Source organism: Eucyclogobius newberryi, unplaced genomic scaffold, assembly GCF_026437365.1.
Source record: "Eucyclogobius newberryi isolate DKJ021-1_F unplaced genomic scaffold, fEucNew1.0.hap1 SCAF_17, whole genome shotgun sequence".
Classification (NCBI taxonomy): Eukaryota; Metazoa; Chordata; class Actinopteri; order Gobiiformes; family Gobiidae; genus Eucyclogobius; species Eucyclogobius newberryi.
Window position 1 is genome coordinate 4,768,000 of NW_027315801.1, and position 16,806 is coordinate 4,784,805.

The following is a 16,806-nucleotide window of genomic DNA, read 5'->3' on the forward strand; positions in this document are numbered from 1 at the left end:
TTCTCCCTGGTCTATGTAGTTTACTTGTTTTTACACCAGAGACTTTTACCATTTGATGTTTTGTTGAGATACAAAATGGTATTGTGAGAGTTGATAATTAATCACAAATTTGTTGATAATAAAATAGTTATATTTTATACCTCTAAAACGATTTTCTGTGTGATAAATGTATTGAGTAGTAGGTTGTTCAGCGAGATGAACTTGGAAAAATTGCATATAATATTTCTGTTATTCCTAACTGCCAAACCTTAAACTAGAAGAATGAGTCACTGAAGTAGTCGGTGCGCGAATGCGTTTTCCTGGAGTGCGGACACGTGTGCGCCTGTCTGCAGTGCTACAACGCTTTACCCAGGCCCAAGAAATGTCCCATGTGCAGAGGACTCAGAGACCGGGTTGTGCCGCTGTTTAATAGTTAAAACCATAATGTAACGGTTTGGATGCGATTAGAAGGTTGACTTCTCTAAGTCTGAGAAAAATATAAAAAATCATGCGCGTTTCCTTAATGTGTCATTAATTTAAAAGAAAAAAATTGGTAGGTAGAAGATTCAGCGATGCATTTTTTATGGCATTTCAAAGTAGCACAAAGACTCATGCAGCTGTAATTATGTGAGTCTCTTCAGGTCGTGCAGAACAAAAACGCATTTCCAGAGATAATTTCAAAAGAATATTAAGTAATGTGGCTTAATAGGTTTTGTCGGCAGTGACATTGTGAGCAGGGCAAACTCCAGATAACGTAGAAAATGCAAAGCCTTAAAGGGCCCAGAAAGTGTGACATGAGAAGTACTGAAGTAGCAGGATATCACAATGGTAAATTCTTCTGGTAAAGTCTCCATAGAGATGTTTGCCTGGAATGTCCCATTCGGACGCAACCATTACGTGGTTGTTAGCATGTATGCTCATTTCAGCGCTAATCGCTAACAATCTACACAAAACACAAAAGTCTTCTACGTGTGGTAATGTTTTCTAACTCTGCTCTAGTGTTACTTACGGGTCGAGTGGCTTTGTTCATCAAAACTGCCTGCCTAGAATGGCAAAATGTCCACCCAAAAAAAACTTCAAATCATTTGCCTGAAACTCATGACTCATAGCTCTATATCCTACTAGATAGGCTACTTAATGGCTACTTAATTCCATGTTTTAGAAACTAATAAAGAAAATATATGACTGTGTCCTTACCTCATCTTCTTTCAGTTTATCGATGACACACTTGGTTTTGGAGAAAACTGAAACCCTAACCCTAACCCTCATCTTCACTGGGCTCGACCATTTTGCTGTCTGATGCCTATTTGCCTTATGCACAACTTTCTAACTTAGAAGTGCGACTTTAAAACTCAGAGCGGGACTTTAAGACTCAGGAGCGCGACTTACTATCGCAGGAGCTCGAGAAATACCTCTTATTTTAAAATGTTGCAAATGTTACTTTGTGGGTTCCATAGATTTGAAATCTATTTAGCCCTTTGAATAAATATGTCCAGCTAACAGAATCAATAGCCTTCTCTTTTTTTTTTTTTAATCTTTCAGTTTGTCATTTTCCTAACTATTTCCTGTGAAGTCGGATCATTAATTTCTCCACTTATATTTTTAATGTCAGAACATCCCTTTTTGGCATGCTTTTCCTCCAACAATATATATTTTTTTGCAGATCTTTTAGCTTTTTTCGGAGGCTATGGCTATAATTTGTCCTCTCAAGACTGCTTTGGAATCATCCCAAAGGAGGCGGAGATATTTTGCCAGTGTCATTTTCCCCCAGATAAGTCTTAATGTTGTTGGACATTTTTTCCTTAAAGGTCCCATAACATGCAAAATCGACTTTTCAGAGCTTTTAACCTTCTTACATTGCTATTTGTGCTTCACATATGTACTCAGAGTGTTTTTTTGATTGATTCCCGCAGTGTTTAGTTATATTACAGACTATCTCCTTTCTTCGAATCTCCAAACTGACGGGCGGTGGGGCAAGACCGCGTCATAAGGGCAAGCACGCGTCATTATCCCCCCTCAGTGGGGGCGAATATCAAACCAAGCCGTTTGCATTTCCGGGTTGGTGAGGGGGTCCAAGGTCTGGGTGATATTTCTTAAGTTGCACAACCCTTATTATTATCAATTATACACTTAGGATAGACTACGAAACGTGAGAAAAAGCATGTTATGCCATCTTTAAACAAAGGATCATTAAGCCGGTCTGCATTGAACCTCCAGGGTGTCTTTTCATCTTTCCTCCAAATCTACAGAAATGTAGACAGGAGCTTGATCGCTTAGGTCTATTGTCTATTAGATCAGGTCAGTGATTTTAAATGTTTTTATTGAGAACAAAAAAGTTGTCAATTCTGGAATAGAAAAATGGGTGTACTGGTGTGTTCTAGGATTCATTTCCCTCCATGTGTCAATCAATCCTATATCATTCAGTAAGAAACGGAACTTCTTATTTATTGTTCCTCCAGTGCCTTTTGACAAGTCTAATGTAGCTGAAGGCGAAGATTCCAATCGCCGCCACAGATTAGGGTTCCCTCAGAGTGGTTTATTCAATCAGGTCCATGACATCAGCACAGAAAGCAATATGACTCAGTCCCTGGTGGAGCATACACATTTAAAAGAGTGAAAACCTTTCCATTAATATTCCCCTTAACCAGTACATATCTGCCCTCTTATCCTTACATTCAAAACTCTGTTCAAAAACTATTCGGGTTTAAATACATATTGCAACTCCCCTTCCATGTTTACCTTTGTATGATGATTAAAAGGATTTATTACAGAATTTTGTTTGATGTTTCATGTTCAGTGTCATGTAAATGTGTCTCATATAAAAAATATCAATTTTTTTCATATTTGGAAAGATTTGTGGTCGTTTGATTGGGTTCAGTGCCATTCACATTGAAGGATGCTACAATTCTGATGCCATTGGGTTGATTGTATTGATCGTCAATAACTGAATGTTTTCACTCTCTCTGGTCGAAAACAACAAACACACAAGATCCATAGGAACACAAAACAGCTCATTATCTTATGTTTTGAGGACGTATGAAACTTTCTACTATTCAAATAAATAAGAGAAAATTAAATTTAGGTCGATCTCTTGTCCATTGGTTGGTAGTATTTTTGTGATTTTATATGTTTTGATATTGTTCTGCAGCCGGTGTGTTGACTTCCATGAGACTTCCTGGGTTGTGCATGAGGTCCACAACATAATGCTGTGTGGGTCTATTCAACACCAGCACCTCGTTCCAGGCCCGGGTGTACTCGCCTCTGACAAGTGAACAGCTCAGTCCAATAAAGTCTGCCAGGCACTTGAAGAGAAGCGCTCTGTGGTAGTACGTCCCTTTGTTTATGCTTCCAATTGGAACTACATTTGACTCAAGTTGAAATTTGAGCTCTCTGATGTCAAGTGTCCATTCGAATGTGTGCATCATTTCCCTCTCCACCGCTCCACCCATGGCCTGGCTCACCATCCTGGCCAAAGAAGAGTATTGCTCCATGTCATCATCTATAAGCAGGATCGTTTCTTTGGCCTCCTGAACCAAAGCCTCCAGCACTGAGTCATTCGACATCTTACAATCATTCTCAATGGGAGACTTGTCTTTTTTATCCTTATCCCTTTTATTTTCAGCTCCTTGCTTTGTAGTGTTGATTACAATAATTGGCCGGTGCTGGTTGACAGGCTCACAGAAGTGCTCCTCCAGAGTCAGGACTTTGTTACCTGCCACAGTCTTCCCCGCATCATAAAAACCATCAGTGACATGGTCAGTGGGAGACAAAAAGCCCATCAGGCTGTATTTCAGTGGAAGGTTGGAGTTCAGCAGGCTCGTCATTGCCATGTTAATAAAAATGTTTCTTTGGTTATCTAATTGGTTGATCTTTTGAAGCTTTTCCAAAGTTCCCAATGCACACATCTCCAACGCGCATGGCTCATCACAGGCAAATGCTTTGACAGCTATGCAAGCCATCTTCTGAACATCCCTGTAATTAGAATCCAATAAATTGACCAATGGTGGAAGACCTCCAGCAGTTTTAAACTCTGTCCTAGATGCAGTGTCACATGCCAGTGCTGCCACACAGAGTGCTGTGCTGGTCTGAACTTGAGAATTTGTGGACTTCAGAGACTCCACAAGTGCTTGCAGAACATTTTGAGATAAAATGCTGTAGCGGATGTCTTCCTGTCCTGCCATGCTGCTCAGTGTAGCAGCAGAACTGGCCACAGTCATGGGACATTCTTCTGTGAGCAGGTGGACAAGACGTTCATGGCCTCCAGCCTCATACACAGCCATTACATTAAGGAGGTTGTTGTGCGTAAGATCAGAGAGTGCTATTGATGCAACCCTCTTTACAGTCCAAGCCTCACAGCTCAGTAACTCCACCAGTGCAGATATAGCACCAAGCTCCCTGAAAACGTCTTTACTGGCAAGGTTGGTGCTCATGGCAGACACAGCCTGGCTCACTGCTGCTTTTACTCTGTCGTCGCTCACAGAGAAGAGCGCCACTAAAACCTTCTCTGCATTTTGTTCATGGAGCATGGTGCAATTATCTGAGCTCTGAGCCACTCTGGCAATACATGTTACAGCATTGGCTTGGATTTCTGGCAGTGTTGGACTGAGAATAAACTTCATCACCTGGGCCAGACCTCCACCTTTGTGAATAAGATGCAAACACTCACTGTCATTTAAACAGTTGGCAACAACATCTAAGGAGCAAGCATGAAGGTGATGAAGGTCCTCTCTCTTAAGAAAATCTATAAGCTTTTCAAATCCTTGCTCTTTCCTAAATGTAACGCGTGTGTCTTTATCTATTGTGATATTCTGGAGTATTTTCAAAGCAAGTTGTTGAATTACAGGAAATTCTGACTTTAGCTGGGCCAGAAGGTGGGGTATGCCTCCAAGTTCATGTATGGCTGAGCGACTTGGGTAATCCTGAATTTGATTGTAAATGATCTCTAGTGAGTTTTTCACAACATCTGGGTCAGGACTGGAGAGAAGTTGAATCACAGGCAGCAAACCATTATAGTCAAAGATCTGTGCTTTACTGACAAAATCCACAGACAGTGAAGCCAAGCACAGCGTCCCAAACTCATGAACAACTGTCTCCTCTTGAAGAGAGAGCTTGTCAATAATGGATGGAATTATGTTCATTTTCTTCAAGGCCTTTATCACCTCGGCGTGAGTGGACATGACGCCCAGGGCCATGAACACGTTGCGCCTGACCAGCTTGTTTCCATGATTGATGAGCTGGCATAAAGGCTCCAAGGACCCAAGTCCCAGGAGTGAAACCTTGTTTTCATCTCCTTTATTAGCAAACGTATACACGGCTTCACAAGATTTGATCAGGATGTCTTCTTCAGGGGAGCTCAGCAGAAGAACAATTGTGGCTGGAGTTTTGCCTTCAACCTGAAGTGGATCAAACGTTTTGTTTGTTGGAGCTGTGTTGTCTTTTTTACCTTTCTTTACCATTGTGCACGATGTAATAAAACATAAAAGTAGTGTTAGCTTGACAGGCTAAGCTCTGCACACTTAAAAGCCTTGGAAAAAAGCACAGTTCAAAACATGTGCCTGATTTGACGTTCTGTCTGTCTTACTCTAAAGTAGATTCTCGCAAGACTGACCAGACGTCTTCTTCTTTGGTGTTTTATGGCGGTTGGTATCTAAGAGCTACATTACCGCCACCTACTGTAGTTGTACGTCTTAGACTTTATTCTTCAGACTTTATTCAAAGTCTACTTCAACTTCTTCTTCTTCTTCTTTGGTGTTTTATGGCGGTTAGTATCCAAGTGCTACATTACCGCCATTCTTTAGACTCAGTTGTTCACACACTCATAAAGTGAGAGTAGGGCTATATTACATCGTCATTGTAAAGATGACATCATCATTCGAACGATGATTAAGCAACTCTCTTCGTCTTCTTTGGTGTTTTATGGCATCCGACCGGTCTGTGTGATCACTGTCAAGAGCCAGAGACTGTCGAGCATGTGCGGATTCACTGTGCAGCTTATGAAAGAGAAAGGACCGGGTTGTCCTTATGGTTTCAGAATAATAAGCAGGAATTCAATCTGCGGAATATTCTTACATTCCAGTCACAGGGTTTGTTTAAGGCGGTAGTTGCTTACTTATATAACACAGGGTTGGGTGGACGTTTATAGAGTCGGAGGATGTTGCACTGCTGTCGTGGGTGGCCGTGGTGTGGCGCTTGGATGCTGGCCGCCGAGGAGGAGGAGGAAGAGGATCTCGTGTGATTAGAATTTGTGGCCTTGGAACTCATGTGCTTTGAACTCGTGGGCTTTGAACTGAAGAATGAAGTCTAAAGGATAAAGTCTAAAAGATGTCTGAAGAATAAAGTCTAAGAATAAAGTCTGGCAGTAATGTAACACTTGGATACCAGCCCCCATAAAACACCATAGAAGAAGAAGAAGAACTACAGTAGGTGGCGGTAATGTAACACTAGGACACCAACTGCCATAAAACACCAAAGAAGAAGAAGGTGTTTTATGGCAGTTGGTATCCAAATGTTGTTGTTTTTTTACGGTATATCTTAAACACATACTATGAAGACGCACTACAGTAGGTGGCGGTAAATGCGCCTTTCCAGTTGGCTGCCAACCGCCATTAAAAGCCGCCATTAAAAGTAACACAACAACAACAACAACAACAACAACAACAGATCATTGAATCTGGTCACGTGCCCACACCATCACGCAAACACAAACATTGAACAGCTTTTAATTCACATTTAACTCAAACTAAAGTGAGTGTGGGACATTAGGCGGAGAAATGTCCATGTCAAACAATCAAATACAAAAGGGCAATCAAAGGGGAAATGCAGCAAATGTAGCAAAGAAAAGAGATGTTTGGAGGCTGCAGACCTTGGAGAGGATCCGAACCACATGACTGCAGTGAAGCCCAAAGGCCAGCAGAAGCGCTCTGAGGCTCAGCTGAAGGAAGAGCTCACCAGGAGCCTCACGGCCAACAACCCTTACGCTCCAGACAACATCATACGCTACAGCTACAAAGAGTGCTCGTTCACACCCACCACACATCAGCTTGCAGTTCACTTTGTTCTGGAGCCAAGTTTGCTGCACCAGGACTCAGAGGGGGCTCAGAGACTCAGAGCCAATGAAGGACTCACTGTGGCTGTGGAGGCTGGAGTGCAATATGAGGCAGAGAAACCACAGACTCCGGCAGCTCCAGACCTAAATCCAACAGAAAATCTTTTGGAGGGAACTCTGTGTTGCTCAGTGACCTGACAGATCTAGAGAAGATCAGCGTGGAGGAGTGGACCAAAATCCCCGCTGCAGTGTGTGCAAACCTGGTCAAGAACTACAGGAAACTTTTGACCTCAGTAAAAATACAAATACATTATTTAAAAATCATACAATGTGATTGCAGGATGGGATTTTCTCACAGTTGAAATGTACCTATGATGAAAATTTCCGACCGAGAAGTCTCACCCAATCCTGCATCAGACTCATCCCCGTCCACCTCCTGGATCAGGATTTTCCTTCTTCCTTCGTGTTCCTTCTCAGTCATTCCCTTTTCCTGCAACTTAATTTCAGTTTCAGACAGAAGTTGCAGAGCAGCAGGATTCTATGCCCCCCCTTTGAACACTGTCCTCAGATCTTTAGCTGCAGGCTCAAATCTCCCTGTGTTTGTGTAGATAGTAGCGTGACGTAGAAGAGCTTTATTTCCTGGCTCCATGATATTAATACCGTAAATATTCCAAAGAGCTCACAGGCTGATCCAAAATTAGATCAGAGGGTGGAGAGGTGGAGGGAAACCCGTTTAGTTTAAACATTTAAATTGGAACACAATGGCTCTCACATGTTACCAGTACAGTCCAGGTCCCTTTAATTGAAATAAGGGAAAATAAAAGGGAAAAAATGTCAGGTCAGGACCTGTATTGAGTTGGCAAATGCTAATGCCTCATCTGCTGAAATGAACCTTCTTATCTTCCCATTCACGTTGATCCTCAGCGTTGCAGGATAAAGCAGAGCGTATTCTACGTTCTTCTTGCTCAGGCAGGATTTCACCGGATCAAAAGCTTTGCGTTTTTTGACCACTTGAGTCGTCGTTTAAGAAAGAGATCTGGGGCTTGGTTGGTCTGGGTTGGCCCGCAGCGAGATGTCTGAATGATGCCAAAACACGCTGCTTGTCACAGAAATTGTGGAAGTTCAGTATTAGCGAGAGAACGATGCGCACAATCTCACTCTCTCATTTTCCCTGATTTTGTTGAAAGTTTGAGATGTTCAAAAAGTTTGAGGGATTCAGGTATCCATATACTCGATCACATCTTTGCCCTCAGTGTCCTCTGGGATGCCAAAAATCCACATATTACATGTTCACTCTTGGTTCTCCAGGTCGTCCGGTTTGTCTGTCAAAACACGCACCTGGTTTGTCAATTCAGCCGCCTTGGTTTGCAAAGTAGAGACTCTTTCAGGTCAGAGACTTTCTCCTCAGGCGCTGTGGCTCGAGTCTTCAGCTCGCAATTCATGGATTTCAAATCACGCGTTTCCGCCAGGGCCGCGTCTATTTTGGTCTATCGCGCTCTGAGTCTCGTCCGCAGATGAACATGATCTGTGCTGGAGCCAGATCGAGCTTGTTTCAGGAGGAAACATCTAATGTCGGCAATGAGAGTACAGAATGTAAGGTCATAAAACTTTTGCAAGAAAATGCGTCCTTTGGTGAGTGGAATCCAATAACAATAACGTTAAAGGCATTGGGTGAAATCAAACATGCAAAGGTTCTTCGAAATGGCTCGTTGCTGGTTGTGTGTAAAGATGACCGCTAATGCAAATAGCAATTAGGATTAAACGTTTGGATGGAAAGAAGGTTATTGTTTCAGTTGTTGAAAGAAACATGGTCAGAGGAGTTATCACAGGCGTCCTTACGATGGTGACAGTGGGTGAAATAAAGAAGAATTTAATTGGAGCTAAGGTTGAGGATGCCAGGAGCGAGACTCGGCGAGACCCTTTCTCTTTGTTTCTCTTTGTCTTCCAAAGACGATGATTTCAGTCTCGTCTGAGTTTTTTTGCCGCCACAGAGCGAATCCACTGGTCGATGTCAAGAACTAGAAACTGTTGAGCATGTGCTGATTCACTGTACAGCATATGATAGAGAGAGGACTGAATTTGTCTTATGGTTTCAAAATTATAAGCAGGAATTCGGTCTGCTGAATCTGCTTACAATGCAGTCGCAAAAATTATGTAAGGCTAGAGTTGCTTACTTAAAATAACAGGATTAATTGGAAGATTAGAGTTAATAGTGTCTTTGTAGCGATACACTACAGCCCCCTTTTAGTGGTAGGGTTTCTGTTTATCTCCTGTCCACACTCAATCCAGTAAGTGGCGATAAATGCACCTTTTCAGTTGGCTGCCATTAACAACAACAACAACAACAACAACAACAACAACAACAACAACAACAACAACAACAACAACATTTCCATACCCAACCTCCTTAGAAGGATCTATCCATTTAAATTACATAATCCCAAAGATATCTAGGTGTAGTCTTCCATAAAGATTTATCAACAATTTTGGAGAAAGAGTATAGCCCTCTTTTAACTAAAAAACATTCTTTGTGTTTGCTCCGCAGCTTTAAAATGCAGGTTTATTGAGAAGGAGCAGATGTAATGTGTTAAACGTTATTGTTGCACATGTTCACAGTTCATTGAGTAAATCCATTGTATTCCTTAAGTGATTTCAATTTTGTATGTGTGTTTTCACAAGGTCAATGTGCTTTCCTTTAGTTTATTGTATAACACCTTAAACGGCCCCGAGTGTGGTCTGGACCTGGGCCTGAAAGTGGGACAAGTTTGGCAAAGTGGTGAAACAACCACAACATGATACATTTTGGCTTAATATAGATAAAGACTGCTATAAAACCACATTCATTTGAATGTTTATTCTTTTAGAGTTAGCGGTAGATCACATCATATTACAACCCAGAGCGACGGGACCTCCAAAAAGGGCACATTTTTTGCAAGAAATATCTTGTTTTCTATGTAAATCACAGTATTCTACCATTCATGAGGCACCAGTGAAAAGGTAGGACATTCTCTAAATAAGTGGGACGAGGCACAATGGTGTAAATGAATCTGCAGAACAACCAAAAGAGGGACACGTGTAAATCATGTCTCTTTACCTCCCGCTGCCTCGCTAAGCGCAGGGCCACGACCTGTACAACACTGACATCTGCTGGCGCCAGCGCGGTATTACACCAGCCGCTGTTATGCTACGTTTCGAACCGAGCTGCGGAAGCTAACAGCAACACAAGCACATTCCAGGGCTTTTATGTGCATTTTTCGGACTTTGAACATTGTCCGTGGTTCGTACAAATCATAAGATATTTGTATTGTTTAGTAATATTCTCTTGCATTGCCTCATTATCAGTGAATCGGCTTGATTAGCTAACAAGATGTGCTAACAGGCTGTTTGGCATAAGGAAGCAGGCTAATGCTAAGGACAGAAGTGACAGATATTATGCTAACGTCTCATAAAAGTATTTCATAAATCAGTACGACCTTTTAAGAACATGTACACAAAGCTGCATCAAAGTCTTACACTATGTTACAGTAGATTTGACGTCGTTTATTAAATTTATTTTAAAATGAAAGTTAAAGGTAGCTTCCTTCTGCACATCAATCATGTCAACTTTAAAACACTTTAGTTTATGCACTTTCATTTGTTCTAACGTTAGAGTTGCATTTGACGGACACTTAAATGTTATTTGTTATGTTCAACTTCAGATTTTTAACCTTTAACATGAGCATGTTTAAAGGTAAAGGCTGCTGGCCAGAGATATTGCTTAACGTTACTTCATGTTAAAGCAAATACAATAACTAAAAACATCTTGGGAAGAAATACACATGCAAATTCAACCGGCCAAAACCCTTTTCTAAAAATGTTTTTGTTATTGTGAATAAATTGCCTTTAAATGTGTTTAATTGTGAGTATAATAATTAATATAGAGGATCGTTGAACTGAACCTATAATTCCATAAAATTCTTATTTACTATTAACATTGCTACTAATTATTGTTTATATCTTGACGCCTTCAGTTACCATATTTTAACCTTTATTTGGTTTATTTGCTATTAGGTTTTGAGACATCCAGGTATATCGTTTGACTGAAAGAAGTTGAATGAAATCAAACCTAAACAGTTTAGCTCCAAACCAGGACGGCTCCACAGGTTTATACTGGCACTACAGGGGCAAAGCCAAATCCTTAGTTAAGTCATGTTGAATACATAAGATAAGATAAGATAAGATATTCCTTTATTGTCCCACATGGGGAAATTTCATTGGTGCAACGCAGGTAGATACAGAGGTAGATACAGAAGAACAGATCACTTATAGGAAGTCTGAAAAACACTTTCAGTAGAAGATCTCCTATAAATAAATAAAAACTCCCATAGACAAATAAATACAATATTGTGAAGTAAATATAGAAATATTGCCTCTACATCTAAAAAGGCACTGGATAATTGAATGAACACTTAATTTAATAAAATGTCCTGTAACGTGTGTTTTCTTGTGTTTCAAGCAGGATGGATCCGAGCGATGGGATCTCCACAGCTCAGTTTGTGGCTTTGGCCTCGACTTCAGCCCTCACTGCATTGTTTTATTCGGTGTACAGGAACAGAGCCACCACCGCCGACCGACTCAAGGTCAGAACATACACATTTCATATCACAAGCTTTATTTTACTCTGGTGGGTCGTGACATGGAATATGTTATTTAAATGGCTACACTGCGCTACAATGATACTTGGAACAATAATTTTCTCCTCCGTTACATTTTTACCTCCACGTGAGTTATTTTGAATCAACAATATTCCTGGAATACTTTTGACTCCTGTTTAAAGGTGCTGTACTTGAGGTTTACAGACTATAAAACAATGCACACACATGGATCTCATTTCAAGAGCTGCTTTTTCAATATATCTGTCCAGGTTTTGGCTCTGAAAATATTTGGATTGTGTTTTTACAGGAAGCAAAAAAGGTGTCCATTGACCAGGACTTGAAGGGGATTTTGGGTGAAACCCCGGGCAGATGCATCCCTTACGCCGTCGTCGAGGGTGAGCACAGCGCCTTCTTCCTATGCGTTACAGATGATTGTTTTGTCGGTTTACTTTACATTATAACAGGGCGTGTGTTTGATCTCAGGTGCGGTGAAAGCTGTGAAAGAAACCCTGAACAGCCAGTTTGTCGACAACTGCAAAGGCGTGATCGAGCGCCTGACGCTGAAGGAGAATAAGATGGTGTGGAATCGCACCACTCACCTCTGGTACGAGCAACACGACTCGCCAACCGTAACAGTTCAGCTCATTATATCTTATCTGGAGGGAAAAGACTCTGGGGAAATGTCTCCGCCTCCTTTGGGATGATTCCAAAGCAGTCTTGAGAGGACAAATTATAGCCATAGCCTCCGAAATAAGAAACAAAGGGCAAAAAAGCTAAAAGATCTCGCAAGAAAAAAATGAACTGTTGGAGGATAGGATAGAAAGATAAGAGAAATTAATGATCTTACTTCACAGGAAATGCTCTTTACCAAACATGGATATTATGAGAGTGGATCAAAATGTTCTAAATTACTATCTTGGAAACTTATTTTTTTAAAATACGGGACAGGAAAAATTATCTTAATCAAACAAGACCAAATTCAAACAGCATTTGAATCCTTTTATCCATTTTTTTTCTTTAAAAAAAATTTCCAGATGGTAAAGAAGATTATATAATTTCCCTTCTGGACACCCTCAATCTGCCTGTTATGTCAAGAGGAACAAAATAAAAAAGTATGAGCGGAAATAGCTGGAAATACAAAGCGCAATCAAAATATTAAAGGACATAAATCTCCGGAGAGCGCTGGGTTCACCTCAGAGTGGTATAAAGCAGGGGTCCTCAACCTTTTTGCCCCACGGACCGGAATAATGTAGGCTTTATTTTCACGGACCGGTGTGCCAGTTTATGTTGCGGTCAGGTTAACTTGCTCGGAAGTGGGCGGGGCTTAGGCTTCCATTCGATTCAGCTCGGAAAAGACGCGTTTGTACATTATTAAGTGTGCCAAAAGATCCGAATTGGAGTAACATAACGTACAGTTACACGTGTCCTCACTGTTCTTCTGACTGCTGGAAGCTCATCAGAGAAATATGGCAACAATAAGTGCATAAAAATTACGACTCACCACACGCTGAATCAGTGGGGGCCCTGCGCGTGTTTCTGTGCAATGAGACGGTTCCATCTACGAGTGATGGGAGACAATGACACCCGCAGTGTGTTTAAGTCCAGTCTGCTGTAGTTTTGTCTTGTTGCTGTCACGGCACTATAAGTAGCGCTCAAACTCTTGTTAAAGTAAAAATAAGATAAGATAAGATAAGATATTCCTTTATTGTCCCACATGGGGAAATTTCATTGGTGCAACGCAGGTAGATACAGAGGTAGATACAGAAGAACAGATCACTTATAGGAAGTCTGAAAAACACTTTCAGTAGAAGATCTCCTATAAATAAATAAAAACTCCTATAAGGCTTTTCATGATATATCCACAGACGAGCTTATTAGTGTCATGAGGGACAGGCCAAAGTTACGTCAGAGAAGATGCTGTCACTGATACCGGTAGCAAACGCGTTGTGGACCGGTACCGGTCCTCGGCCCGGTGGCTGGGGACCCCTGGTATAAAGCATTAAAAACACACTTCCTCCTTTCCTATTGGCTTTTAACTTTTAACTGAGCACTTAAAACTCAGACCTCTCCTTGTTGTAAAGAAGCCATCATATCCCTGATACCAAAGGAAGGGAAGGACTGATTGGATTGTGCCTCTATTTCCATTCTGAATGTGACTATCATACAAACACCTCAATTATGTCCAAAAGAATGCAACAAATACTCCCAAACTTAATCCACAATGATCAAACAAGATTAATTTTACAAACGACAAACACATAAGACGATCTTATTATGCTCACATAATGAGCCAAATACAGAAAAACCCAAAAACAAAGCCGTAATAATCAGTTTAGACACTGAGAAGGCTTTTGATTCTGTTAGCTGACCAAAGTGCTGAACAAATTTCACATGGACGATTTAATTATAAAAAATATTGGGGCTCTTTACGATGGTCCAACATCAAGAATTAAAATCAATGGCCATCTATCAGATCCGCTGGCCCTGGAAAAGGGGGTCAGGCAGGGTTGTGCCTGGTCTCTCCTCCTGTTTGCTTTGTATTTGGAACCATTGGCCCAATTTATTAAACAATTCATGGTGTTACAATTGATGTAGGCTTTATTAGACAGGAGAGGAACGTGAGAATTGGGCAATAAGGGAGAGGGGAGGACATGCAGTAAATGTTGGAGTCGGTTCTGTTCTGTCTCATCTGTTATTTAAATTTCAAGAATAACTTCAAACAGAAACATCAAGTGTAATCTTCCAAACAAGCGTATAGTGATATTTCTGCGGATTAATTTATTGTTCATTCCGATTTTTTTAATCCTTTACAGGAACATGCACAGACACAATCTTGATGCTTTGTTAAAATATTGTCTGGATATCGTTATGAAGATAATGCAAAAAATCGTCAATATATACTTTTTTGTTGTTGTCAATATCGCCAACGTCTACATACAGTATACTACTTTAAATACCTACATCTAAGTCTTTTTCTTTTATTACTTTCTGGCAGGAACGACACAGAGAAAGTGATCCACCAGCGCACCAACTCCGTCCCCTTCGCCATCGGCTCGCTGGACGAGAACGTCTCCTCCTCCGTGCGAGTCGTACGCCCCCTGGAGGCCACCGAGCTCGAACTGGAGACCACCTACCAGAAGTTTCACCCCACCGTCCAGTCCTTCACCAACGCCATCAGCCACTTTATCAGTGGCGAGAGACCGAAAGGCATCCTGGAGACAGAGGAGATGCTTCGAGTCGGAGAAAGCCTGACCGGCGTCGGCGAGCTAGTTCTCGACAACAGCCTTATCAAGCTACAGCCGCCAAAGGAAGGCTACTGCTACTTTCTCAGCCGCTCAGATTACGACACGTTACTTAGGAAACAAGAGGTTAGCGTTCGGACTTGGAAGTTCATCACTATTCTGTTCGGTGTGGCCACCTGCTCGACCTTGTTTTACATCTTGTGGAAGAAGTACACGCACTACCGGCAGAGCAAGCAAAACCGGAGAGCGATAGACGAGTTCAACGAGCGGCAGAGGCAGAGGCGGCAGGAGCTGGACTTGGACGAGAGCAACGTTTCGCCCACGGCCTGCACGGTGTGTCTGAGTCAGGAGCGCGAATGCGTTTTCCTGGAGTGCGGACACGTGTGCGCCTGTCTGCAGTGCTACAACGCTTTACCCAGGCCCAAGAAATGTCCCATGTGCAGAGGACTCATAGACCGGGTTGTGCCGCTGTTTAATAGTTAAAACCATAATGTAACGGTTTAGAGGCATTTTGAAAAAAGTGCTTTTGATTCAACACTGTAACCCACAAAGTGCTTCACTCGTTTCAATCACTTAATATATTAAAAGCTCCCACATTGTGTTTTAAATCTGTATTTTAAAACCTGCTGAAATGTGTCTTTATTCTGTCCCAGGTGCATCTGTCATTATAGGGGCACTTTTTAAGTTTAGGATTGTTCCATAGTATAGTATAAGCTTTAATTTAATCAATTAATGTATGTTGCTAATAAGGCATTTCTACAAGCTGAATTGCTGATTGTTCACTGTAGATGGCGATGGACATCTACAGGTGGATGGTAAAGTGTAAAATTAGAATAGAATTAATCATCCCAAGGCCAAAGTCACCCCTGCCCTGTCGGAATCCCTCACGATGTCCCGATGTCAGAGAGCCAAATTAGCACCTGCTCCTGTTGCCTTTGGCGTCCACCGTTTCCCTGTTTACACTTCTGTTCAACGTGAATTTGACATACAGCCCTACACTTCTTATACATCTTGGAAACAAGAGCCATCTCCTTGGCATTCACCAATCTCTCCAAATGACTGATGTCCGATGAGGTGACCGTAGAATCTACCAATCTACGACGTAGATCATAATTGGCCACAGAGGGCGGGACTGCAAACCAAAGTGGAAACACCTTAAGTCCCCTTGGAGGGCAGTGTTGTTGATTTGTTTAAGGCCACTCATTGCATCTTAACTGAGTTGCTCTATTTGCTCCGCATCATCTTTCAAAACTCTTGGGCATTGTTGCCATGCCCAAGACTTTTGGATTGTAGGAATCAGCTCCTAGTTGATAGTTCATGCCTCATGTACAAGCCGCCCTCTAACAATGGAGATACTTCAGGACTTGCTGAGTGTCCTGCCTGAGTACTTGATGTTGCTTTGAAGCTTTTCCAACAGCCATTTAGTGCATGGTTATGGTTGTCATGTCATCCATTGTATGCCTGGACTGGGGGCAGTTGAAGACCACTTTCCACGCGCTCTACTCCAACCACCCAGGATGATGCCCTTTTGATCAACTCCATCGCCATGGTAAACGGCCAGAGGAGAAATTGTGCATCCTGCCATTATTGTAAGTTCCAACGGCAGTAGTATCGTCATACAGGCCTCGTAATACTCTCAGGGAAAAGCAAAGGCGGCCCCACTGCACTGACCCAAAGGCGTTAGCAAGGTCAAGAAAGATCACACGAAGGTCCTCCTTGTCTTTCTAGGCCACTTGCAGTTGATGATAAATGATCCAGAGAAAAAAAAAATAGACTCAAAAAAATAAACTCACCAGCAGATGCGCGTCCAAAAAAACTTCCATCAATGTTACAACAGCTTTTCTGTCCCAGTTAATCTATAGAATCCAACTACATGGTCCAATCTATACATTTTAAAGAAGTACAT

General features: G+C 41.7%; 2 protein-coding genes across 3 annotated transcripts; one reads left to right on the forward strand and one right to left on the reverse strand.

Moving 5' to 3' along the window:
- Window positions 1-3,077: 3,077 nt before the first annotated feature.
- Window positions 3,078-5,442, reverse strand: LOC140362665 (armadillo repeat-containing protein 3-like). The gene has a single exon (XM_072448815.1). The coding sequence runs from the start codon at window positions 5,433-5,435 to the stop codon at window positions 3,102-3,104; it is 2,334 nt and encodes a 777-aa protein (XP_072304916.1). The 5' UTR covers window positions 5,436-5,442; the 3' UTR covers window positions 3,078-3,101.
- Window positions 5,443-10,190: 4,748 nt separating this feature from the next.
- Window positions 10,191-15,532, forward strand: mul1 (mitochondrial E3 ubiquitin protein ligase 1). 2 transcript variants are annotated; one of them, XM_072448818.1, is made up of 5 exons: window positions 10,191-10,301; window positions 11,520-11,643; window positions 11,966-12,053; window positions 12,142-12,262; window positions 14,654-15,532. In XM_072448818.1, exons 2-5 carry the CDS (start codon window positions 11,524-11,526, stop codon window positions 15,381-15,383), a joined length of 1,059 nt encoding a protein of 352 aa, XP_072304919.1. In that variant the 5' UTR covers window positions 10,191-10,301; window positions 11,520-11,523; the 3' UTR covers window positions 15,384-15,532. The 2 variants fall into 2 exon arrangements, with proteins under 2 accessions (XP_072304919.1, XP_072304918.1); XM_072448817.1 differs by having other exon boundaries at window positions 11,523-11,643.
- Window positions 15,533-16,806: the final 1,274 nt, after the last annotated feature.